Source organism: Nyctibius grandis, chromosome 14, assembly GCF_013368605.1.
Source record: "Nyctibius grandis isolate bNycGra1 chromosome 14, bNycGra1.pri, whole genome shotgun sequence".
Taxonomy (NCBI): Eukaryota; Metazoa; Chordata; class Aves; order Nyctibiiformes; family Nyctibiidae; genus Nyctibius; species Nyctibius grandis.
The window spans coordinates 9295715-9323656 of record NC_090671.1 but is presented as its reverse complement, the minus strand read 5'-3'; the positions used below and the strand labels follow the sequence as shown (position 1 = coordinate 9323656).

The following is a 27942-nucleotide window of genomic DNA, read 5'->3' as shown; positions in this document are numbered from 1 at the left end:
CTTGGAAGCAGAATTTAAACTTTTATGTCTATTAATGATGATATTCCTCTGCATCTGAAAATTTAGAGAGAAGTGTCATTGCTATATTAAGATTGCCTATACAAATGCCATTCATCCTATGAGGATTTCAGTGAAAACAGCAGGGTTTATCCACATAATGTTTATTTATTATACAAGTAGTTAATATTTACTCACAGCTTTGTGCAAGCGGCTCAATCAACCCTCTCATCAACAAACACAAACTCTTGTAAATTCCACTGACCTCAATAGAGGTACACCGATTTACACCAACTTCTGAGATAGCTTATTAGCCATAAATCAGTGGTTGCGTGTATGACCTTCCTCGCCCGGCTGTTTAAATGCAGAATGACTCAATGCTGTTTCATCCCAACATTTAAAAAAAAAACCATTTCAGCTAGTAGTGAGCAAAGTCCCTTTGATTTACATTTCATGTCCATTAACCGCACAGGATACAGTACTTAGAGAAAAAGTTACATATGTTCACCATTGTCACTGTTGTCATCCACCAGAATGATCTCCTTGAGCAAGTGCGATGGGGTGTGATTCACAACGCTGTGCACAGAGCGCAGGATGACAGACAGTGCCTCATTTACAAATATAAAGACCACAGAGATCTGGGGCAGGTCATCTGGGTAGGTCATCTGTTTGCACCTGGAGAGAAGAAAGAAAGAATTAAAACACAGGTAGCCACTGGGAGGTAAAATACACTGAAGAGTGTCCTCTCCTCATTGCTTTCCAGCATATAGGGACTGTTCTTTCTAACCCCAAAGAAAGATGTGGTAAAAGCTCAAAAGAAGCAGCATAGCTAGGAGCAGCAAACTTTCCTTCAACTCAGTGAAAATGAAAGTGTATCTCCATGCACACAGACTTGTAGTGGCTCTTATCTTCTGGAAGGTTAAAAGCATCTCTTGAAAACCAAAGGAACATCAATGACTTTGCTCAAAACCAACCTGGAGAAGGCCCACAATAGTATAGCCTGCCTGTGCTCCCAGGGGAACCCTCAGAAGGTCTGCTGTTAGCTCATCATTAGATCTCATACTTTTAAAACCAGGACCCACTCAAGCAAATTTTGCCTTTGCCCATACAAAGAGCACTTGCTACCCTTTCCGATTTTGCAGTCTGTGCAGCAATAACAAATGCGTGACGTTCGTTGTACAGGTATGCACTTGCTGGAATATTTGCCAAACAGATCTGCTCCATCTGAGACGTCACCCTGGTAGGCAGCGACATCCTGAGATTCATAATTTCCTTTTGTGCTTGCTCACTGATGCACATATGTTACCGCAGACCATTTTGAGAAGAAAAACTGAGGTCTGGAGAAGTCATACAGCACAGAGCAGAGCCTCTGCTGTCCAAGCCCCCAGCCCATGCCCCTCTGTAACACCATACTGCCCTATTTTAGTAGAATTCTCTCCCACTAGCAAAGAAGTTAACTTTAAAAAATTAGCTACGTGTTCTCACAGTCAAAAGCCATTCAGAATTACCATAGCAATTACTGAACCTGCTTTCTAAAATACTGCTAATGATATTACAGGAAATGACTTTTCCTGCTCTTATCAAACTTTCTGACCTCTTTGCTCATTACTCTGGCATAACAATCACTTTTTTTTCCCAACTATCAGCAATCATGGGGATGAGGAGGGCGACAAATGCTTGACTGTTGGGTAACCTCTGGAAATCAGATATGAATTCTAGTAAAGTGCAATTATTCATAATTCCTACTCATCCCTGCACTACTTGCTCAGAGACCTGAGTACTTGTCATTGATTACAGTGTTACCATAGCTTGCTGGTGGCCTGTACCATACAGAGGACTACTGTATAAAACTTCTGGCTAAGCAGCAGTCTTACACAATCTAAAAATAAATCTGCAACAAGGACAGAGATTTACAGGAGGTGTGAATGCTCTGGCACAGCCTCCTTTTTGAAATTCTTTTTGAATGTGATTTTTCCTTTTGACCACACCAACATATTAAAGAAGTCCATCAGGAATACTTCACTAACAAGAAAGAGCCATCAACTAAAAACATGGACCTTGCAAGATTTCCCTTGATGAAGGACATCTTTGATCTGACAGCAATTTGCTTCAGAGCCTCACTTGTATCAGCAGGACACAGCAAAGTGCATCTCAGTACATCGGACTGGTACCCAAGGAGCGGGTCATTCCTATCACTTCTTACTGCAACCTTTCTTCTGTCAGTTCTCCCCTTTCTCTGTTAGAAGGACATAGTTGAAAAACTGCATTATGTCTGCATTTGGAAAGAGTGCTCCAACCATTACATGTTAGAATATCTTGGGTAACCCTGCTGCAACAGGAACATCTAGATGGGCAAAGGCAAACCTCAGAATTTAACAGCGGTTTAAAAGCTGTCATAATTTTATTTATTATGGCAAGGATGAAGAACAGCAAAAGAAGCTGTCCAGCTGAGTAGACTTTTCAAAGTACAGCAGTGATTTAGGAGTTTATTTCCTGCAGGCTCCCAGTCAACCTTGAACTCCTAACTCCTTAAGTCACTTCAGAAAATGAGATGGCTGTGGTGAGGTAGTCAGGAGAAAGTAGTGGTCCACTAACAAACACTTCTGATGATATCTGAGAGCACGAGCAATCCCAGTCAAGGGGCCCTTGCTTAAAAATCAGTGGATGCTTAAGTGCTTTGTTGGATGGTCGCCCAACTGCTTCCCAATGTATTCTGTAATTAGATACCAGCTGCAGCAATTTACAGTTAATACTTCCTTCATTCCAAGAAACTCTAACCAGCAGTTGACACTCTGAGCCAAATAGTGACATTAGCAAGTCACACGCAAGGATGCACTGGCGTCAAAGCACAACCGTGCCCACTGTCACCTTACAATGCCTTTGCAGCCTCATTCTTGGCAGGATGCTGACAACAGACCGAGTGCATTGCAAGGGAACATTCAGTCACTTGTGCCTGTACCCAAGGTTGAGACAGTCAGTGTCAGGAGCTTAAAATGAGACTAGTCACTTTTATTATTTATTTTAAGAAGAAAAGCAACCAGAAGGTGAAGACATCAAACTGTATGAAGGTATCCCAGCAAGGCACACCCTTGTATGCTTCAGCCTGACCACCAAAAGGACTTTGGTAAGAAATTAAGAAGTCATCCATTTCTGGCAGCCCTGATACTGTGCAGGGAAGTGCCTGGGTGTTTAAGGCAGCCCTTCTCAGGGAGCAGAGGCTTGCCTGCCCTGCTTGAGGAGCCCCGAGCACCAGCGCAACACCCAGCACTCCACGAGGGAAGGGAGCTGGGTACCACCATGCTCTCGACTTCTCTGCACTAGGTCTGATCACTTTATGAACTGTGGCAACCTGGTGAGGGAGGACAATTGCAGTAATTAATAGCTGAATCTTGGCCTCATTAACCTCTGTCTAGCACTACTGAGTTCGGGAAGAACTGAGAGCATACATTTGACCTCTGTGGTAGCTAACGATGGCCTAAGCTGGCCAGGCATAGCTCACATGTAATATTACTGTGATTCTAAATTATTATTATGAACTGTCATCAGGTTTCACAGTGTACAACCACCAAAGGTCTTCAGGTCTGCATGAGAAGCAGTGCCTCTCTCCAGGGCAGAGAGGTATGCTGTAGAGAAACACACCGCTGGGTGCATTTAGGACTAGTGATCCCAAGCAAAGACTGACGGTGCTGTGGCTAATCATTTCCATGGACCATCTGACGATGGATTAGACCTGATCTGTGAAAAAGCCCTTCAGTCACCTTCGTGCAACATGCCAAGCATCAAACCTGAGGCATCCTGCTGTGGTCTTGGGAAGAGTCTTTGAGTGTTCTTGCTCTGTATTGGCTACTGCAGAGTTTGGCTGGCAACCCAGAGATATTTCCTTTGTACGTGACAGAGAGCTTGATCATTTTTCTCTACTCTGGAGATGGTTTTCACTCTTTCTTTCCCTTGCATTGAACCGGTTCCTTAAATGAACGTTTCCCAGCCAGCCCCCTGATCCCAATTGTGAGCACTGTCTACGCAGGCATAAGAAAACAGGAAAGGCTCTTCAGTTGGCAGACCAGAACCTTGGAAAAAAATCATGTACTAACACAAAAAAAAAGGTCGTAGATTAGAAACTGGGACAATGAGAAAACAAAGCTTCTCAGCTGCACATAAGCCTGCCCATGGCAGCCCTGTGAGCTTGTAGGCAATAAAGGGAAGGAAGTTTTCCTTTGTCTGATCCTTCATTACTTGATAGCTGTATTTACTCTATTTGTACCTGATCCAACAGAAACATGTGAAGTCCTCTATTTATCAGAGCTGGTCTAACAGTCCGTTTGAGTTGCACTATTTTTTGTGATGGAGTGACGCTACAGCCATGCAGGTAGTTCAGTGCATTACCAAGGAAAGAAAAATCTTTCCTACTCTCTTCCTCCTACCTTCTCCCCTGTCTGCATACTTGCTAAACTCCAAAAATGAGTTTAATATACTGAGTTTGGAAATGGATTAGGCAATGCATTTAGAGATTTCTGACAGCTTTACCCTTCAGGAAGAAATGCAAACAAAATTAAATCTGCTTCATGAATCTTTAAAGTATTTAATACAAGATGTGTTTTTCCAATGAACCACTGCGATGGATATGACTGTGGGTTTCTCTCCTTCACAAACTTGATGAAATTGCTGGGCAAGAAGAAACCTCCTCTGCAGTTCTAGCACAAAAAAAACCCTTAACATACTCCATACCTTGAAAGCTGCAGAATGGTCTGTGTTCATGTTTTATAGCACAGCAGGGGAAAGAGGTGGAACAGCACTTCATTGGGTACATGATCAATGAAAGGACAAAGATAAATATTTAAAAGGTTATTGAATCCTTGATCGTTAATGCTAACAAATACTACTTCTAATCACAAGGTCAATGTGTATTTTGAATCCAGTTAAACCAAAGGCTCAGAGTAATCTCACATACATGGTTACCTTTTAGTACCTAAATGCTGCTGTGACTTCCGTAGGCACAGACGATTTACAACCACTAAATCACTAAATTTAGTGGCTAGTTCAATGCCTGATTTCTTACTCTAGAAAACCACCGAGGCTTTGCAGCTAGTGCTAGATGTAGTAGTAACTTTTCAGACGCAGAAATAAACTAGCATTACGTTCTTGTTCCGCATTGGCACAACACTGAAAATGTGACAAGCTGCAAACATCTCCTTCCCCAGCATGGGGTTCAACTGCTGACCAGTCAGCAGCAAAAACAATGACAGGCTACAGAACTGATTAGCTTTATGGATCATGAATCTGTCAGGCAGAGGGCTCCAACTCCTTCCTAATTAATTCTCCTTCTCAATAGAAGGTGTTAACTGTATTATGCCATAACATTCTATTAAGGATGGATTTTTCTTCCCTATCCAAAAGGAAAAAAAAAAAAAAAACAAAACAGTAAATCTTTTGAGTTCAAGACTTGTTCTTACTTTCTCCTTCTGTTCTGCAGCTCAAGGACAGCATACCCTAAGAGTCATGTAATATAAATACTCACAACTGTGAACAAGGGAGCAATGATAGAGAACACTGATGGTCTATGTGTCTTGAGAGCGGCAGTCCACTGTATTTACAACAAAGGTAAAAAAAGATGCGCAAGTTGCTTTCAGAAAAAGCTTAGAAAATCTGGAAAGGTGATACCTTTTCACCATGGCTATTTCTTCCCAGTCTGTATTGCTTTGTGGAACAACGTCCACTTTGATTTATCATACAGAAGAAAAACCAACACCTTCTCCTCTTTTCTGAATTTATTTGGGGAAGTGCAGATACAAGATATAGTGCAATTCTTGTTGGTCCTGTAAACTTGGTAGTCTAGGCAGCTCCCAAAGACCATGAACACTGATGAGCAAAGGGTTTGGTGGGTAAATTTCGTCCCCTGAGTGACAGCTAAGTAAATTGGGATAGTTTTCCCTCCATCTCTGCAAGTACTATGACACTCCTGTTAGTATTTGGACATTCAGCATTAACACTGACTTTGTGTATCTATTCATTTTTTTGAGCCCTCAGCAAAGAAATTACTTGCCAAAGCAACGAAAGCCAATTTTGAGCTCTACTGCCTAATTCTTCTTGGAAGAACAAACTGAATGACAGTTTTGCAAGAACTAAATGTAATGCTGAAGAAACAACTGCCCTTTCTATTGCTCGAGAAATCATCTTCACAGTACATGTTATTTAAAACACTCCTCTGTTAGGACCTTATAGTCTGCAAACAGTCAGATTCCCTAGCTAACTTGTACCTGACTTCAGTTGCTCCCTTGGCCACACTCCTTGCACCATGTCCTCAGCAGTTCTCTCTGAAGAAGAACTTCATTAAAATGAAGACACCTCCTCAACAGTTCCCGAGTACAAACTCTGTCTGTTCCTCCTCCCACAGCGTTTCAGTGCTCCATATTAAAGAAGAGTCAGGTGAAACCAACTAAAATAATCTGTCCTCGAACTCTTCTGGTACACAGCGATGTTGATGGTCATTTTCAGGATGATAAACAAACTGAGATCTTAGATCTACTCTGTACTGTGGGAATTCCCAGCAGCTTTTTTTTGCATGCATCCTTGAAACACTTTTCCTTATTTTGCATCCAGAAGTCTAAGAAAGAAATCACTTGCAGTCATCAGAAAGAAATCAGGCCAAGTCCTTGTTTCTGGGCTAATCTCAAACACTTCCTGTATCAAGGAAAAGTGTCCTTTAAGATCAACTAGAAACAAATCACTGCAATATGCCATGAGTCTACCAGCACACATCTGCTCCTGGGAATTTCCCACATTCCCAGGCTGAACAATGGGACTTCATGCCTGTAGGATTTGCAGATTGAAGAACACCAGCAGCCTTTCTAAAATAAATTACTTTTATACCTTAGAACTCTCTCTTCTTTGTCTATGATTGTATTTCCTACGGAAAAGACTAAATTTACAGGAATTTCTGTCCTATAATACTTCCATAAAGGAGAGACACAGGCAGTTCCACAGGTAGGTTAAAGCTCCCCACGGAGTTGCAATAGTACACATGGCAGAAGTGTTTCCTGAGAATCAGACATTCATCTTTGTCCTTTTTCCTTTCTTTTTAAATTCCAGGCCAGTACAACTGGGACTAATTTCTCTGCACAAAAAAAACCCAACACATGTTTGTATCTTTTGGTTTTTAACATACTTGCTGCTCTATTTGGCTTAATTCCTCCCTTCTCTATGACAAATTATTTTATGTATATGGTAGAAAGTCTTGAAAACTGTCAGTCAGTGACTGATAGCACAATACATATGCATAGTTAACATATACAGCATGAAGATGGCCCCACTTTGAAAGAATAGTAACCCTTACATTTTGGGTTATTAAACTCTTCAAAAGTAGCTGCCACACACATAAAATAAGAGGCCCTGTATTTCAGTGAGCTGTTTCTGGCTTTCCTCAGGCAAACAATACCAGAGACATGCCATCATGTCTAATACTCATATTGATTTATACATATAAAAATACTAAAACTAGTTCAATCACTTTTAAAAGAAGCCCCTTTATTAACAAGAAAAATGGCTAAAAGCTCATGCTCAGATCCTTCTGTAGCCAAAAGTACTTGCCTTTTTTTGGTAACTTAACTTGAGTCATTAATATGTTTTGAAATACCATCTGTAAGAAATTTCCACTCTATCCCCTAGTGTGCCCATTCAGATCTGTCTGTGGCCGTATGCATCCTGCATCATAAAGCATTAGGCTGATTGGAAATTAATGGTGAAGCTGAAATCTGCTTTCAAATGCTTTTCCAAAATCCCCAAAGAAAATGTATCTCCCATGCAACTTTATTTTTAATGGTGCTGCACTTAAATTTAAGGAAGAGCTCAATTAAATTCCAAGTGACATATATTCGGCCAGATTTTAGGTGATTAAACACTAATGGCTTATTTAGATTTGTCAAGTGATTCTCAAGATTTCTGAAATATCCTGGTCCCTATTTCAATTGGATTTTTAGCTTGCATCCTTTAAAAGTAAAAACTAGACAAGAGCTGTCTTAAAAAGATTAAACATAAAGGAGGTCTTGCAAAATTCTGCTTTGAACTTGAAGCTAAGTGAAATATAAACATCAATGAAACCAAAGAAGTGATACTAAATAAAGGCAAAACTAAAGGCATTTTGCCAATTCACAATAGCAGTGCTTTGATTCCAAGTTGTTACCAGCAAAATATATTCAGAAAACACTACCTTTTGTGCGACTTTTTGAAACTTAATTCTGGGAACTACGCTGTCTACGGAGGAAAGAGAATATACTCTCATCTCAGTGCTTCGCCAAAACTAAGACCTCATATTTCAAATAGGGAAGGTTCACAAAGAGCCATTCAAGAAGCCAGAAAGTGTTTTCTAGGGTGCATTCACAGAATTGGCTGCTACCCTGTGGCACCACTTCTTGTTCCTGCCACCAAGGGTCATTACTCTCCAGTTAGCAATGTGAAGTCAGCTATTTAGCTGCATTTCCAGCAGTGATTTCTAGCAGATTGCCCATTAGGAAGTACTCTTCCACTCAAGGTGATATATCAAGATCCCAAAAAAGGACGTTTATGGCAAAGGAAAAATTAAACCCAGCATGTCTGCAGGGAGTGAGAAAGTAACAGCCCAGATATCCAAAAGTGGACTACATATCTTAAGATACAACCTTCTCTATAATGTCTTTCCCAGTGCACTCCAAGTCCATGCCAGATGTAAGGAAAAAATAGTGGAGTGGATGAAATCAAAGGAATAATTTTCAATAAATAATGTATAAGAGTAAACTCACCATTTTCCATTTGCACAGAACAGTTTGCTGTACCCTTGAAGCTATTTGTTATTCAGATAATAATATGTAAATACAGAAAGTTATCCTTGGCTATTAAAAAATTTACTGCAAGTATTTAATATTAAAAGTTCAATGTACTTTTGTTTAATTTTTATTATCTCAGTCCCTCAGCTGGTGCTGTTGGTGCTGGACAGAGGCTGAGTATGAGAGTGTTACCTAGAAATGTAGGGCAATAAAGAAGTTTTCAAGGTAACTGCTGCAGAGCTCTTCACTGATTTCATTACAGGTTCGCTGTCATTGCAGTATGGTGGTAAGGAGGAGGATAGAGGAAGGCAATCATTTTCCACTATTACTTCAGCTAACAATGTTTTTTATGGTCTCAGGATGACATACAACAATGTTTGGCAAACAATCCTTTCTTTAATGGGCTCCAGCGTATTTCACGGGAGACCAGCTTTAATCTCTGGTCAAATCCAGTTGTGCAGCAGAATGTTTCTTTCTACCTATGAAAAAAATACAGGATGGTTGGAGGAGTAAACAACCAAATGGGAGGTCAGTCATAAACTGAGTAAACCCATCCTCTCACTGCCTGCCAAAACCATAGTAAGAAGCTCTTAATTTTGCCTTGTCCCAGCAGTTGCAAGGCTGGCTGTAGCCCAGAAAGGTAATGCTTCCCTGATAATCACAGCACTTGGTGTGCTGAGGTGATGCAGAAGCTGATTTGACTAACCAGCAATGGCCTTGAAATGTTTAAACAGTAGTCACAGGGTTTTCCCTCTTGCTTTAAATGATGAATTTCTATCAGAGGGAAAACAGACCAAGTTTATGGTATGTGCGAAGAATTATGGTTCAAATAGAGCAGTGTTCCAAGAACAAATGCATAAAGAACATTGATTTAGCACTGAAAATGGGAGCATTAAATCCATGATGCTTTATGTGGGATCAAGTGGAGAGCTGGTGGTAGTCACAGCACATTTATAAAAAGGCATGTCTCTGAGTCAAGCAGAGAGGACAAATGAAGGTGCATGCGCCACATGTATTTCCCTCGGTAAACAGGGGTAGGAAACTGCCCAACAAACTAAGCCTCTTTAACAACAGGTGATGGAGCACATCCAAAGACCTCAACAAACTTTGGATCAGGACCCTGCAGCAAAAACAGCTTTGTGAAAACCTAAGAGCAGTCAGATCCTGAAGTGCAGATGGGACTTTACGCCTCTTTACACCTTTCCCAATGACACTTGCAGAATTGTTCTTTGTGTACTATAACTAGTTTATGAAATGTCCTATTCAAGTAAAGCAGTTAAGCATGTCTTAACTTCACTGGGGTTAGTCATACACTTAAAATTAGGAACATATTTAAGTGCTTCATTGGACTGGAGCCTAATTGCACTTTTATAGCTTTTGTTTAAATTAAAGGCTAGCTAGAGGTGAACAGCACAGTATTCAACAATTTTATGCATTTAGAAGTTAAATGTTAACATCAGTTTCTTACCTTCTGATTATTTTGGGCACTTCAGAAAACTCTTGTATTTTAATTTAATTTTGTTTACATTTAAAAGTAATAACATTTTTTAAAAGAACAGCCACATTTACTGTCTATCACAAAGCTAATATCTAGGGCACACACTTCATAGCAGCAAAATACTTCCATGTATGGGGATTTTTTTTATATTTATGAGCTCTTATCCTAATTCAGAAAAACAGGTCAGCATATGCTTACTCTTCAGTCTGGTTGACAGAAATTAGGCACACATCCTAGACCAGGCAACGTACTTAAGCATGATTGTGAATTTGAGTGGGCCAAGGACATGTGCTAGTCTTTTCCTGACTCCCAGAAGCTATGGCCATTGTAGCATATCAACATTCATGCACCGCTCCTGCCCAAATCTGCCTGCTGAGAACCGATCTCCTTTTTCACTCTGTGTTGTCTGGTGTTTTTTCCTACTTGCCCATAGACCACAGACATTTTGAAATCATATCCTCAGTGTTTGCAGATTGAAATTAATTTGCCATCAGAAAGAAACCTAGAAGTGAGTGCTCTGCACTGGGGGAACAGATTATTCCTGTTAACTGCCCGCCCAGCAGACTGAGGCTGTGTTCACAACCATGCCCTCTTTCATCCCTCATCTATAGACAGACACATTCAACCTGTTCCATCCAGACTATTTGCTCAAACCTGTACTTAGAGAAACTTTCCCCCAACTGCTTGCAGAGATTCCCAGATCTGTCAGGCAAAGGACTTGAGTGCTCCTCTATGAGCAAACAGAACACAAATTCCCTGTCTCTTGGGTACACGTGGGTTAATAACACCAAGGCAATAAGCCAGTGAGCTAGCTGTAGTTCATGCATTTGTTTTCAGGCAGTGTAGAAAATACAGGAGCAAAGCTTCAATGTCATTTTTATCTTGAGTTTAATGTAAACTGCACCATGACCCCCTGGGAGAACTATGTCCTAATGAAACATCCACAGAGGGGATGAAAGCTTACTCCAGATGCTGAACGAGACAACTGTTCACTTTGTGGATGGAAATAACTAAAATTTATGCCTTTCCTCTGGAATTTTAGGGGTACAGTCTAACTTAGCAACAGCACCCAAGGGTATTTTAGTGCACTGTTTTAATTATTATTGCTGCTATTAATATTCTACCATTAGTCAAGTCTGAACTACTGTCTCTGCCAGAGAGGTGTGTTTCATGCTACCCTAGAGGCTAGCCCAACGCTTGGTCATTCTGAAAACAAAATACATAAATGCAGACTAACAAAAGCCTGGGAGCGTAGAATAAATAATATACTCATCTCTTGAAGCAAAGAAGAAGAAAAACTAATTAAGGAACTATTTGACAACCTGAAGGCATCTCACATAGGTAAAATGCAACTCCAGAGGGCTTCATTTCTAGAAGCTGAGAAACAGGGAGCTTCGTGCATAAGCAATACACAGAAATGAAATCTCCTGTAATTCAAAGCTGCCTAAGGCCTCACTGATAAATCCTGCCACACCACCACCAAAAATTTTAGGTGCATTTCTTAGACCAAGGGGATTTGGATTTTGCCTGATGTCTGCATGACAATCGTCCTCATTTTCTCTGTTTAATTCAGACAGGAAGGAAGAGAATGTGTATTTGTGATGGGTAGCCAGCTCTGCTGCTCCCCTCCATTGAATGGCTTCTTGTAATTGCTTAAGTGATCCCTACACAATATATCAGCTATATTGTAATTCTCTACAGAAAACAGAAAATAATGTTGACTCCTCTTCTGTCACTACTGTTAACCTTCTGCTGAGCAAGGGCCTTCCAGCTTTCTTTCTGGGGAGACAAGATAAGAAACACTGATTCTGAGTATTTTCCAAGCATTATTTTCATGTGTATGCTAATCTGTACACCAGAGGTGGTCAGAATAATGTACAGAGGATTCTTGACTTAAGAAATTGCAGCCCATATCAAGTTTCTTTGCAAAGAGTAATTTTGCCTCAAGTATTCATCATAGACTTATAGTCATCTTTCTAAGACAGAGCATTTACATGCACACTGAATGAAAAAAAAAATACACTAGAAACACAGGGCATGCTGTGCATTTCCCCAGTGAGCCCGCCTTTATAATACTTCAGCTAGTTAAAAGCTCCACCACAAATTTTGTGTGAAAAATGAAATTTCCCAGCTGAGGTTCCACAGTGCTCACAAGACTATTCCTCTCAATGCCCAGAGTCGCCAAGAACCACAGAGACCAGGAATATGATTTTACACCATATTTTACACCCTGATCTCCTTCTGCTATATGCAGTGAGTGGGTTTTTCACCATCTTGGAGTTCTGATGCTTAATAACACATACTGCATGATGCCTGCTTCAACAAGGGCTATTTAAATGTGCCTGAACAGCCAAGAAATAGAGACAACAGTGATCAGCCTGGTGCTGGCTTTACAAAGGAGGCATCAAGGCACAGGCCTGGAGCTCCTGATCCTCAGGGCTTGCACCATATTTCAAGCAAAGTCTCTAGGTGGGAACATTCGGCTGCTGCAGGATTTCTTGTGACCAAAGAACGCAGGCCAAAATTGCACAATGATTTCATATTAAGACAGCATTGGTTTGGCAGAAATTTAGGGAAAAGAGTGCACAGACTGCCTAGGAAGCAACTGTCTCTGGACCTCTTTGGGAGTTGCATCTGGCAAGGTGACCTGGTTTGACTATGGTTTGTTTCGGAGACCACAGCAGAAAGTTTAGAAACAATACAACAGAAGCCAAGAATTTTTCAGAAAGCTGGAGGAACAGAAAATAGAGGCCCTATAATTCAACATCATAAAACTATCAAACAACTTAACTGGCAGGTGCTGTTTCAGAGAAACAAAACCTTGGAAAGTGTCTAGATCAAGCTAACCAAGACAGGGAACTTACACTTCCTAGCCTGCAACTGTCAGGTAGTTCTGGCTCTGGCTACTTTTAAGAGTCTCTCACTTTTATTAGCACTAAATTCACTCAAAACAGGAGGAACAGGTAAAACAAGCAAGAACTGACACTATTAAAATGAAACACTGCATCAACTTGGAGTTCACAGCTCAGTTTTATCTCAGACAGAAGAGTAAATTGTCTGACATTTTGGCCTGTTCACGTCTTTATCGCAAAGACACAAACAACAACAACAACAAAACCTTGATGTTATTTGACCTGAAACCTTGACTTTCTTATACTATGAAACCTATCCAAATAAAATAGGAACCAAAACTAGCTATTTTTTAAAGTAACATCAGGAAGGCATTTGGAGATAATACATATCTCACATTGTCAGCAGAACTAAATTTGCATGCACATTTTAGGAAAGAAAAGGGGAATATCTTCACCTCAACCATTAGAACAACTCCTTCAAAGCTGTAAGAAGGATATCAGGTGTAGTGCAACAGAGATACATGTAAGGAAACATAAAAGGAAAAGAAATACCACCCTGAATTCATCGCCTGACTTGTTCTGTTACTTCTTTTCATCCTGTAATGTGATATCATGGAGTGTAACATAACATGACAGTTCAGAAATTTACAGGAATACCCTTTTCTCCCTGGAACTGACAGTGGGCAACAATCAGCAATGGGCCCAGGGGAGGGAAATGAAACTTTAAAATGCCAACACACAGCTGCAGACAGCTGCAAGTCATGGCTGGATCTCTGTAGTGCTTCTGCATTACAGATATGTATTTACCTGGGAAAGAACAGCATACACAATTTGAAGAGAGCACCCCACCATCACTCTTCTTAAGGAGAAAATACTCCTGCTATGAAAATGTGGCTCTCTGTTTTCAAGTTCAGAAAATTACTACAGTCTCTAAAGGATACTTTTTTTAAAAAAAAAAAAAAAGCAATACTGTTTAAGGCACCTGTAAATGCACAGGTCAGACAAGACACATTTAGTCTTATGATCTGTAAGAAAAACTGAGGGATGCGAAACAGCTTTTTGATCATCCCTTCTATTTCTCTCAGCTGAAAACTGTGCTGCCTCCACAGCTGCTGAGTGGGGACCTTACCCAGGTTGCCTGTGCTGGCAGGTCATTCTTCAATGTGTGTTGCTAATACAGAAATTCCCTCTTGTTTCTTTATGCCTTGGAGCATTTAACTTTTTGGATTGGATTCACCTGAAATCCTATTTAAGCTGGCTGTCCTAGGTTCCAGATGGAGCAACCTCCAGAGGACATTACACACTATACATCTGAAGCAATGCTACCAAGTCGTCTTTTTCTCCATTGACTATAAAGGCAGCCAAATTGGTCACCCTAAATTAGATGTCTAATTTTTAGTCAGTGTTATGCAACCCACCTTAGGTAAACTATTCATGCATTCAAGAGTACGTTCTGGTGCAGACAAATTGCAGGGAATGGCTTCCAGTCTTACTGCGTTTAAACACAACATTGCAATCAGTAATTTTTCATGCTCTCTAGTTAATCAAATTCAACCTCCACTACATCTACATTTATTAGTGTTGACAGTGATGCAGAATTTGTCTTCAACAATTAATATACACAAAGTCACTGCAAAAATGTAACAAGAGGAAAATTACTACATTTGAACGTAAGGTGGGTTTTTGGAAAAGGTTGTTCATTTTTTATGATTGTTTTTAATTTAGCCTTGCTGGTCCTCATTTCATCATCCCATGGGCCAGTGTTAATAATCAAGATCTATGTTATATGCTTTGTTGTATAATTAAAGTCACTACTTAATTGGAACGCCTAGCTAGCAGTAAACAAAAGGGAATCAATAACATATCTAATGGGAAAAGCCAGAGAAAACTTATATTGAATATCAGAAATAACTGTGAGATATTGCCACATGTCCAGCACTGCTACTATGGAAACAGCATGGAGTCCAGCCCATGGGGAGTCTCTGCTTAGGAGCCATGTCCTGCAAAACACTTTGGTACTGTCCGCCCAAACCCTTTGGTATCGCCAACGCCTATGCACAACAAAGCATAAGGCAGAGTATTACTGTAGTGCAACCTGGGCAGGCTCATGGTCATGCCCGACTGCTGTTGATCAAGCAAAAGCAGACTGAGAACCTTCCTGATGATGGCCTGAAAAAGCAGTTGGAAAGTTTCTCAATAATTTTTTATTATTATTGGGAAACATGGTCACAGTGTTAATCTGTTCCTCAGTTAGCCTTCTCATTGGAGCAATTTAACATTGTGTAACTAATTAAATATTCAAAGACCTAATGGTGACATGGGGTTTTGGAGACCAAGGTTTGAGCCCACATTCCAATTAATATATCATTATTTATGCAAAGCTAGCAGAGGTCCAGCAGAGGTTGGGAGAACACCTACAGCACCTTCATAAACAGGGTTGAGTCACGACCACAGGTGTCAGTGACAACTACAGAGATACAGTACAAATAAAGAGCACTGGGTGTAAAGCCAAGGGCTGGCTGGCGGTTCCTATGATTCACAGGGAGTCTCCTTTCCCAGCCAAAGGAGCAGGTGATTTTTCCCCTCCTTTGAGGGCTTTACACAGTTCCAGTCTGAGCCCTTTACAGCCAAATAGGAAACACTTCCCCAAATGCAGTGATAAGCCTTTGGCATACACAGGGATGCACAAATAGGTACAGCTGGCCCAGAGGCAGCAGTATGAGCAAATTTAGGTTGTCAACTGATATCCCAAATGAACTGAGTCAGAATTACAACACTAAACACTGTGCAGTAGCTGGTCAGAGCCCAGCTCTCTGCAGAGGAAATGGCGCAGGGCTTTACTCAGTCCACACCAGTTCGTTCTGCTCTTGGGCAAGATGAAAGGCAGCTTAAACTTGGGTACGTCTCTATGAAGCTGTATCGCCAATTGTTCATACAGAAAATGTGTGCACAAAGGCGCCTGTGCTATTTGTAGGGGATTCACAGCCCGAGGAAAGTGTCCAGCCTGTGTAACTTGGCAAAGCTGTCTGAGATCTATATAAAGTCCCAGAGCACGTGTACACACATGCCCCCTTTGCACTGTTCAAAATCCACATCTGGACATTGATGTGGGATCTAATAAAAATAGTTCAGTTAGTTTCATCTCTTACTCAATTTCCCTCCAATAAACAATCCCAATCTGTTGCCCAGAGTTAGTTCTGTTTGCTCCATTTTCTGTCTCTGTTTTTCGTTCTCTCTGCTTCAGCTTACATCATATGTGCAGAGTGACCAAAATGGGTTTTTCAGAATTTTAGCATGGTTTTTTTATGTTTATTAAGAGTAAGTAAAAAAAAAAAACCAAGTCAAAAAGTTTCCTATTAAAAAATAAGCCTAACTGAAATCAAATTATTGTGCCTGTACTGTGATTGCGAAACACGGTCAGCTCAAAAAAGGAAATGCTTAATTTTAACTAATGTTTCACTTTACTGTGACCTGACATTAATCTGAAAGTATTGGTAGAAGCTTGTGATGGAAAATTCATTATTTTAAAACTAAGTTTTTCATGGGAAACTAAATGTTTCATTGATCTAAACATTTTGTTTAAATACTCATTTCACAGAAGATGTTCAGCCTGACACAAAATATTTGTAGGTGCTTTTTTTTTTTCAGTTGTCATTTTCTGATTCCTAAAAAGCTCTGGATCTGTTCCAGTTCAAATATTCCTTGCAAAGGGGCCCATTACATTGCAGTCTGGTTAACCAGGGAAGGATCCTAAGGGTCTGTTTTAATTCGGAAATTCTTGTGTCATTTTTCTAAGCGGTGCAAAGAACACCCAGTGTCCCCAGAGGGTTTGAAAAGTGGGTCATGAGGCAGAGCAAGCTGCAGAGGTGGAGAAAATCAAATAATACTGGGTCTAGCCCTCTCCAATCCACTGATCCAAAAGATGATGCTCTTTGAAAGCCATCTGCCTTCCTGCCCTGCTCCTGCAGCGACATCCAACACGGACGGGCAGAGGAGCTGCCCGCTCCGACAGCCTTGGGCAGGGGCCATTGCACCAGACCACCGATCCTCCTCTCACAACAGAGAACTTGCAAAAACGTAGATGATTTGGCTCGAGAGAGCTACTGACTGATGGCTCAAACATCACCATGAGTCCACAGAGATCCAGCACCAAAAGAAAGGGTCAAAATTAAAGGTGAACATCCTGCGTTCTCAAAACGCTGGAGCTCACCGGCCGCTGAAGGACAAACCCTTACAGAAAGGCTCTTTTCTAGCTACAGGCCTCATACTAGCTACTGTTATTAAACCCTTGAATGAACAAATCAGAAGGCTATTTACCAAGTCTGCCCCCTTGATAGCACCATTTGATCAATTCCAGAATCCTTTTTGATAGGTAATTAAAAAAGCTTTTCCTTAGGTATAGAGAGGAGTGAACCATTAATTACACTTCAGAGCCCCAGAGATGCAATTCCTTTGCTATTGTGAAATGTCTATGGCAAGCAACGAAAATGCTCGCCTCTGTAAAAGAACTGCATAAATGAAAGTAATTTCATCGAGACCTAGATTCCTCTGCTTTTTATGGCTAAAGACTAGAGTTGCCTCAGCATTAATAAGTTTGTTCTTTAGTGCTGAATTTTCTCAATACAAATGTCCATGACCATAACACAAAGAAATATCTTCTTTGGCTGATAGAGCCAGCAGACTGAATCCATATATTAGTATTATTGTTATCACCGAACTGCCACGATGCACTCAGCATCAAGTTGCACAAAAAAGATCAGTTAAATTAAAGATCCTCACCAAGCAGCGACAATTTCTTGTAAAAGCCAATTTAGCCATTGTGGAAGCTCCGGGATCATATTAACTTTTCTCAAAAGTATGCATAATGCATCACAGCAAGTGGTTTTGACAAGTGCATATGTACGTATGTGTGGATGTGTCCTGCATGTAAAGAAAGCCCAGAAGTTATTTAAGTTGCAAAGTCAAGTGATAGAAAGTTAGAAAATGCCATATTTACAGGTGTTCCACCTGTTTAATTCAATGCCTTGTGATCCAGCCTGCGCACCAGAAAGAACAAGGGAATTTATGTTATCCGGAGAGATGATGCTTACGTTTGAGAGCATCTGGTTAGCTGACACTTCCCAATTTTCCAGGACGCCACACTGTAAACCAAACAGTTTTTGTAAGTTTGGGGGCCTTTCCCCCCACCTTTGAATGAAATTCCCTAAGGTTTTGACTTTTTCTGCATTCTTCATCTTTGTTAAAGTCAAAATCTACTGTCATACGGGGCTGTAGCACCTCTGTCTTCATGCATGATTGGGAAGGATTGAGTCTGATCCTTTGTTACTGGAGCACAGACTTATATTTTGTGCTACAGCTGGCAGCAGTGAAGGCTGTTATTCTCCCAAAAGGGCAGATGGATGGCTGCTGCCACTCCTGAAGCCTAATGTAGCAATACAGCATGTCTCAGCTAAACCTGTTCTCTTTCTCTACTCTCAGTACCCCTAAAAAATTAAGCCACGTGAAGCCAAATGGTTATGCAGGGGTTTCGGTGGCTGACTCTGGGCACTTCTGTTCAAAAGTGCAGGACCTCTATCAAAATCTCAGTTGTGTTGCTCCAAATCTATTTTTGACTATTCAGTCAAATATTGGCCTTTTGACAGTACGGTAAGAAAGGCACACACACAGCCCAACTGATTTCACAGCATTCCAACGGGTAGTATTCAAGGCTATTCTACATCTACACCTATTGGTAGAGACAACTGGTACAAATGTACGTCCTTATGCTTTCCAGCGCATATACATACGGGTCAGCGGCCAACACTGGATTTATCTCCACTAAGTACTCAGGTTTATGTGATCACAACACTCATTTTGAATATGGAAGAACATAAATGGAAATTAATCCAATAATATTTCACCATTAAATAACACTTTTCCCAGAGAACCACAGAGCAAGTTCTAGCTTAGCTGTGTGCTTCCAAGCACATAATAAAAAAGAACAATAACCTGTTCCTTACAAGAGAAGCTTCTCTTTCTTCCATTGCACAAAGGAAATAGGTTATGTTAAGCGAGGGCTAGAAAGTCCTGCTTACTGCAGTCTCTTGCTGCTGGGGAGAGAGATCACATTAAACATCCTGAGCTTTCTGCAACATATTTTCCACGGTGGTATAGCCCTTGAAAAACCTCAGCACACCAGGGAGCAAAGATGGGGCTGCAGCAGGGACATGCAGAGACCTGTGCTACTTTCCTTGCCCCTTCTTTTTGTGGCTTGCTCTTAACTTGAGAAATGTTTTTCAAGCTTGATATGTGCCTGTATGACAGGGGATGAAAATAATTCCATAACAAGCATTACGAATTCCCTTGTAACAAAAGTAATCCTGCAAAATTCTTCTGGCATTAATGTAGATTTCATATGTACTAAAAAATTTACTCTAGAATTCAGATCATGAATAATAGTCAGTACTAACTAGACCACTATTTTAGAGTTATTTTCATGTATTTTAACAGACAACAAGATATCGACCACTTTCCACTGAGTACATGAAGCAAAATTTCAGGTCAGTCCAATACTAGGATGATTAGCTGAATATTTCTAAATACTCATCAATCAACCATAATAAATCCTGAGTGTTCTGCTCGATGTTGAACTCAAACACATTTCATTCCCTCTACTCGGTCCTCGGATCTTCTCAGAGCACTCAGCTGCACTGTACTTAGCTGCTTCAAGGCAAAACTCGCCATTAAGACATAATACATTATGGAAAGATCATCAGCACAACTTGAAAATCAGCACATTTGATTTAGGTGAAATCCCACAAGAAATGAAAATAGTGTTCAAGGTCACACTGAATAAACTTACAAGCTGTTGGGGAGGCTTTGCATTGTTTTATAAAACAAAATTGCAACTTCTCTATATTACATGTCTCTTGAAACTAAACATAGCTTGAAATATCCATTCACAGTATGTTTTTGAACTGTTTCCCCAGGGTTGTCGGCTTTCTACACAGAGACAGGGCAAGCATTCAAGCTGTGGGAGGTGCGATATCAGAGAAGAAAAAGCTGACATATTTATTACGCCACGTTAGGATCAAACTATAATTTTGTCATTATCGTGTGAATTGTAATCACAAGCAAGCTATTTACTGTCATTGTTTTGATTGGGCACACAAACACAACATACACAAAATCTGCTGTTCCCTCCGATACTGACAGCAATTCCTATCTTAAAGAAAAGGCTTTTGAGTTAAAAGGAATATCTGCACTGGCAGCAGCAGGTAGGAAAGCAGAACACAATGCAAGAGCATGGGAGAAGCATCTCGGGAGCAGGACTACCCACCCAGGCTTGCAGACTTTACTGCAGTGGAAGGACATGGAGGTGACTCCAATTTAGGAGCCTTCATGGTCACACTGCCTGACTGTACACCTTTTTAGTGTAACATATCTTTTTAATTTGCTGGGTGGGGATGAAAATACCTCCTGAAAAGCAATTAAACTGCAGAATGCTTATTGAAGCTATGCTAGTAGATGGAACAAAAGGCTTATTCTACTAGAATAAGACACTGGACAACAATAAGGGAGAAGTTAAAAGATAAAATGAACTAGAAAATATTTCTGATCAAATTTCTTTTAAAACAAGTCTAAGCTTGGAATATTACAAGTCCCACATTTGCATAGCAAAATCATGTTTATTTTCATAAATTGTGTCTATGCAACGCAGACTTGAGTATAAAATTCTCCTGGTTCATATCTTCTACCTACTGGTTTGTGCAAATATGTAGATCTGAACACTTTAAATGGAAGCCAGAATGGGGAGAAAGCACGGTTTAATACTTTGGGAATGCGAATCCAAGTGTTTTTATTCATAGATTGGCCATGGACTTTGTACATGGCCTTGGATATTATTTCTACCTTGCTTCTCAATTTAGAAATGAAAATCCTCCCTTTTTAAAATTAAAAGTTCTGGGAATGACATGAATATAAATCACAAGCAGACTGAGAAGGGCTCAGCAATGAGAGCTATTACCAAGAGAAGGAGAGATGAAACCATTGGGCAAGTCAGCATACAAAGTTGGACAAAACAAGAGTGGTTTTCCCAAAGCCTATCTCAAAGATCTGCAGGTTTAGTTCTCTCCAATACATAATTATAGCAGAGTGTCTAAACCAAACAGAAAGTCAAGCTCAGCTTTGCCTTATGGCTATGTTGTACAACTATGTTAAGTGAGCAGATGTGGTACTACATGGTGGATAAGAAGAGGTTGATAGGGTAAGGGAGCAAAAACTGCCTCCCAGCACTAGAGTGAGAGCTCCCCAGAGAGACTGTGTATGAGTAGCTGTGCATTTGAAGGGGTCACCGACAAAAAAATGATGCTCATGAGGACAGCAGACATTTCTAATAGAAAATGGTAACCAAATGGCAGCCAAAGCTCCTTTGATACAAGTGGATAAAACTCTTCATATAAGAGCTTCTACCTTCTCCAAACTTTCACCCATTTTTCATTGCAAATTCCTTCTGAGGGGTTTTCCTGCAACTCGTAAATATCTAGACACCAGTGTTTCAGTTCCAGCATCTAGACCTTACTAGAACCACCTCAAAAGCATCAAAACACCACAAGGAAGGCAGTTCTCCCAGTAACTCAGACAGTTAACCATTCAGCATGGCCTTATAAGAGTCCCAAAATGATCACGTCAAAAAGCTTATCCGAATGACTCACCAGAGCTCCCAAGTAAAACTGTGGAAGAGATAATCTGAAGTGAAACGTCACTGCATTGCAAATGTTCCCATGCTTCTGACAGCTGCTGAGCTAGATTCAATCTCTGCAACCTTTGCTTCTGTATTTCCTAGTAGAGCATTCTCATTTATTATCCACCTGATCGCAGCAGCTAATAACAGGCCAGGTCAAACCTCACTGACTTTCATTTGAAAAACTTCACTCTGATTTTAATGGTCTTTGGACCAGATCTGATGCACAACTCAAATACTTGAAAAACTACAGACTACTTTTTTTCCCCAGAATAATTTCATGCTGGATTTTTATGATACATCAAGAGAGATGGAGAGATGAGACCATTGGACAAGTCACTATACTTGCATCGAACATGGTATCAAAGCAGTAGATTTTTTTCTCTTTGCCACTGCTTTTATCTAGATTTTCTTTTGTATAGCAAGTGTCTGAGAAAACAAATGCTGAGTCAATATTTCTGCGATTAGATCAGTACGTAACACAGCTAATGAAATTTGTAGTTAAGCTGAAGTTTTGTTTCGCTGGATTTTGTTTTTGGCAGCTTCAACTGCCTAAAATCCTAATTCAATTGCAATCTACTCACAGAGCACAGCTGTTTTGCTTGGCTAAACTTTTCTCACCACTTAATAAGATATTTTTATTTAACTTTCAGTTCTGCCTAGGAGCCCCAGTGGGTCTTTTAAAACGGAAGATTATTATTAGAAATTAATTAAGTATTCTTTTCAATTTTGTCTCCTGAGAGTAACTAGGCATTGCTGCTGATCTCCTCTGCATTAAGACGTTACTGATTATCATTCGTAGCATGACAATGTGGATGTCTCATCTGGAAGATACATAACTCCATAAATATGAAAGATTTGAAAGACGTTTAATATAAAATATAATAAATCAGTACAAATATTAAACATATAATTGCAATGTCAAACATAGCACAGGCATGTGGAGACTATAAGACTAGTATAAAAATAAACACACATTCCAAAGACAAAAAAAACTTATTGCAATTATAGGACGCTGATGGATTACACTTAGTCCATGTTTCAGCACACTGTAAACTCTGACTAAACAACTCTAAGAACATCAAATGCAATTAAAGAAAAGGCAGCTGATTTGATGGTTTGCTTTTTTTAAGTGACCAGTGTCTACAAAGTGTTTGTTGTCACTGCCCCACCTTCCATTGCACATGACTACAAGAAGCACAGACTAAGGCTCCCACCTCTGACAGTGGGCTCAGCTGGCACTACCTGTCTTTTTCTAAGTGAACCAAACCCAATAAGCACCAATACCCTGATGCAGTTTTTGATCTGAGGCCTTGAATATGCATATTAATGCATTACTCACAGAATTAGCTATGCATTTAACATGGCACTTCATGCTTGATATGGTAGTTGGTCTTTTTAATTTTCACTAAACTCAGGGGTATATGTATGACTACCTGCTGCTGTACTCTAACCAGGAAGGGATGTGAAGAGAATAATGCCACCATGGGTCAACAGAACAACAATCAATCACTTACTCTTAATAATAATGTGGAATTCAACTTACTTTTTTGGTCTGTAGTCAGGGATGGACCTGTCCAGTGATATCCTGTCACTGAGTTGGGCATTGTAACCATATTCTTCATACTTAGTCTCTGATTCATGGCTATCATCTCTCAGGGTAGCAGCCATTCCCCCCTGGCCCAGGCCTCCTGGACCTTCAACTAATCCCATGGGCTTTGCCAAACCTAAACAAAAAAAAGACAATAAAAAATCAAATTATTAATATAAAGGAAACGGATCTAGCCTCTTCTGTGACCACAGGATGCTTTTAGATAAGTAAGATCTGAATCCCCATGAAACTCAGCTCTGAAACCCTCATGGCTCAGTGGAAATTATCCTCAGCTTTTCAAATCAGAGTCCACATCAACACATCTTGCAGTATCAGTGCATAATTATTAATGACCAAACTATAAAGAATCAATTAGCAGCTTTCACTATTTCTCCTTTTTCCTGTATAAATCCCTGGAAACAGAAATCTTGTTTCCAAACAATTCCAGAATGCCTAATTATCCTTAAGATAATTAAGATGAGTTTTCCTCATAAGAACTGGAGGCCAGGCCCTTTCCCTGTATAGCCCATTACAACTCCATTCATTTTAAGGGAGATACGTTGAATTTCTACCACATGTAGATCTGCCAGTTTAACTCCATATTATTGTCAGTTCTGAAATAAGAGTTGGAGCTGAAGCATCTGCTCTGTGGCTCTAAGACTACCTGCAGCTCTTGCATGGTTCTGATTTGGTTCTCATTCTGGGAATACAGCTATGAGACTCGTCACCAGCAGCTGCTGGGTAGGAAATACAGAGTAAATCTAATTTCACTATGTGAATCAATAGATGGGTCATTTGGACTCAACTGTACACCTCGCCCAGCCTGTTCCCACAAAGATGTGCTAAAACTATTAGGGAGCAGACACCATCTCTCACCTGGGAATTACTCCAGATGTCCTCTGTCCTTCAGATCTCTGACGAACGAAAGAGGTATATTATGTAAGATATTCAGCTCTATACAGCTTATAGATAAGAAAGTTTGGACACACTTGAGCTAAAAAGATTAGCCTTGCTTGGTTTGTGCTGAGATATTAGCCAGTCAACAATGTATTTATAGGTTTCATTCACTGGTCATATTACAGGTCAACTTAAAAATACATGTAAAACAAAACTAAACCAACATAAAAAAAGCCCATATGATCACATCACCGAGAACTTCTTCCATAGCAACACGCATTTAACTTGGTGCTGAATTCTCAAATAAGCTCCTCAAATATCCTGTGTTTAATGTCAAAGCTTTCCTTTCCAAAACGCTCACTATCAACAAGTCATTACAAGCAAAAAAGTTATTTATAATAGTCTTGGGGATATCATATAGAAATGTGTAAATATCCTCCAAATCATTTACAATGCAGAGCAAAACAATTAGAGTTTGACCTGCTCAACGTTTTTCAAATTAAGAATTTTTCAAGAGGAAAATGTCATTATTTCAACTAAACAATTAAAGGGAAAGACAGAAAGAAACTGTCAACATTTGCTAGTAACAAACACACAAGGCAGTACAAAGCTGGGGCTGGCTTCTCCAAGTCACAATAAGGTCTGGGACAGTTTAGTCCCTCATGAAGGAATGTCTCTTGCACCTCATTGCTAACACTGTCCTCACTTGTTATAGCTCCATCATCACCTCTGCTTAGTTACAGGACAGAACAGACAGACAGTGGTTCGTTAGGGCTCTGAACGAGTAAAGTATAGCATTTTCTACTGCAGTGCTCATGAGAAAATCCTGTGCTAAGATTAAGTCCAACATTACAAATAGTCTGTCTGAACATAGAAGGACTGAGTACCTGCAGTACTCGGGAATTTTGGTACTGAATTTCAGACATTGCCTACAAAAATACATACCTCATACTGCATTCAGTGATCCCAAGTCAGGCCAGACCTTGTTTGTGTTTGTGTCTTTGATGTCTTCTTTATGTTCCTCATCGTCATGCACTGAAATGCTCAACTGTCTCAGAGTGAATCATGAGTCTTAGCAGGAGGGGGGAGGGCAGAAGAACTAAAAAAGGACACCCTACAGCAAAACATTCTTGGCACGGCCAAGCTTTTGAAAAATTCAGACAGCTCCAAGCATTCAAGCCTAGTGAGTTGTTGAAAACAAGGGAAAACAAGAGGCTCACACAGCCATGGTCTCATTATAGGTGTGTGTGGGAGGTGAACTCCAGGTCTCACTAGCAAGGGAGATCGAACAGAGGCACGAGCAGAAACCCCACAGGCCACGCACCCATGAGGGGAAAGTAGAAAGGCGAAGCTTCAAAACAGCATCTTTTTCTAGGGTAGTGAATACCTGGACACAGAGAGAAAAGACCAAAGCACCGAGCTACTGGGACTGATACTGACGCTTAATCAATGATGAACTGCTTCAAAACTGTAAGTGAAACAAAATGCTACGAAAAATGAAAGGTATGCTCAAGGCAAGTGAACATGCTATAGGTAGAGAGCTCTCTTCTTCAGTCAGTCACACTGCCAAACTAGGATCTTGGACCACCTTTGATGGCTTATCCCCCAACATCAAGAAATACAAAAGAGAGCATCAAGTGATCAACCTGCAGCTGATTTACACTTCCGCATTCTGCAGGGACAGGGAGAAACTAGCACAAAGGACACTCACAACTAGGAATTGATATAATCATGTCTCCAACCGTCATGCAAAGGAGGAAGCTGTAAGCAAAAAATGTGATAGTGATATTTGGGGTATTTAAGAAGGACTATTTGCATTTTCTAATGAAACAATTTTCTGTAAGAAAAGTGGAGAATGAGGCAGTCATAGTTTCTGTTGAAACATGACTCAAACTCTTCAAGAGTTGTGTTGCAGTTAGTGATTTGAAACAACAGGAATTGTTTTACCTTTCTAAGTGAAGCACTTCAACACACATTAAATATTTCTGAAAATATTTTAGGGAGCTTCATTTTGAAGGAAATTGTAACATTTGTCCCTTTTGTTCCAATGTAGGATGAGAAGCTATTTGGCACTTTGACTAGCTTTAGTATTTAATATTACTTCCTTTGGAAAAATTAGAACAGAAGGGCCTAATGTCACCATCCCTGGCCTAACAAATAGTCCCTGCTCAAGTAATTACAGAAATTACATGTCTGAGACTCTAAATCTCTCCCCACTCAAAAGAAAAAACACAGCAACCTAATCTTCCTGCATGATACAGTCTTAAACTTAAAAGACACTAATAGCAAGCAGTGATGCTGCATGCCTCTGCTTTACTTGCCCAATATACGGCATCTTGAAGGGGGGCTCAGTTTCAGAGAAAAGTCAGCGGTTCCCTCAAAAAAAAAAAAAAAAAGCACAAGCAGGCCTTATTAAAAGGCAGTCAAATTAGGGACTTTAGAAGTTAAAGAATCCAGAAAACTAGACACTTCATAAAGCCTATGTCTTTGAAAGACTGCAATGTGGAAATTCATTTGCTGATCATTTGGAATCATCTGGGCTGGGTTCTGATGTTACATCAAAGCAAATTGAGGACGACTTCATTAAAGTTAACTGACTTGCTTTGATGAAAGGGTCTCTAAGATGTGGCGTGCTCATCTGACTTTAAGCAACAATTTAATTCCAGTAGTTGAAAACTTTATACTATATGCTCTTGCAGTTTACAGAACCTTTATGGCACAAGTAACAGGGGAATGAAACTTTCAACCCACAGGAAGCATCAAGCACTTTGCTATTTTTCTTATGAGAGAATGTTAGATAGCCTTCCAAACCATGCATAATGACAATTATTTCATATACCGTTTTCCTAAACCTGATATTCTAGCTCTTCATGCTGCTCATCTGATCTTGTTCTAGGAAAGAGTCATCATATATCTGACTTACTCTCAGAACATATTGCTGTGAGGTTTTTTTCCTCACTCATTTCCCAAATTGTAGCCCAGTCTGACTAACAGTTATTATAGCAATGCAGTAACATTGACCAATATATAGCAGCAATTAAATAAATGATATCACATTGCTTCATTCTTCAAGAAAAGCACTAAGGTGTTTTTCATAGTATATTTTATGTGTGTGTGTGTTAAATGTAGCAATTACAGGCAATGTTCTTCAATGCATGATTGGGTAGCTAGACACGATATAACTGTGTCTCACATAGGATAACATTGCATAGCATTTTTCGTCTCAAAGGATTACATGTTGCTTCAGCAAATGTCTCCTCAACAGAGGGCTTTGCCCCGTGACTACCTAAGTCAAGATCATAACTTGCTAAGTGCTAAATCCAGAGTTATCTGCATTGGTCAGACTTTTGTGAAAAGAACAGAAAAGGGGTGCCAGTTCAGCAGCATCTTCTGAAAAAAAAGGTTGGTCTTAAGAGATGGGATCGGGAGGCAGGGGATGGGAGACAGTGTCCCCTCAGGTTTGGCTGAAGCAGAGGCTGCTGGTGAACAAGATACACCTTCCAGAACATCCTCCAGGCCCTCATCCGAGGGGTGCCCAACAGTCTGGGACCATTGAGCAGAATCATCTCATCAGAGGCCTTCCGGCATGC

At 40.2% G+C, this 27942-nt stretch overlaps 1 protein-coding gene across 1 annotated transcript in view; it reads right to left on the bottom strand.

The window, feature by feature from the left end:
- The window catches only part of GALNT9 (polypeptide N-acetylgalactosaminyltransferase 9), a 140784-nt gene that overhangs the window by 87740 nt on the left and 25102 nt on the right, over positions 1-27942 (bottom strand). Inside the window, exons 2-3 of the mRNA XM_068412768.1 lie at positions 23411-23591; positions 506-672 (exon numbers count right to left, since the gene is read on the bottom strand). Of these exons, the coding sequence (XP_068268869.1) occupies positions 506-672; positions 23411-23591 (348 nt within the window). The remainder of the gene's footprint in view (positions 1-505; positions 673-23410; positions 23592-27942) is intronic.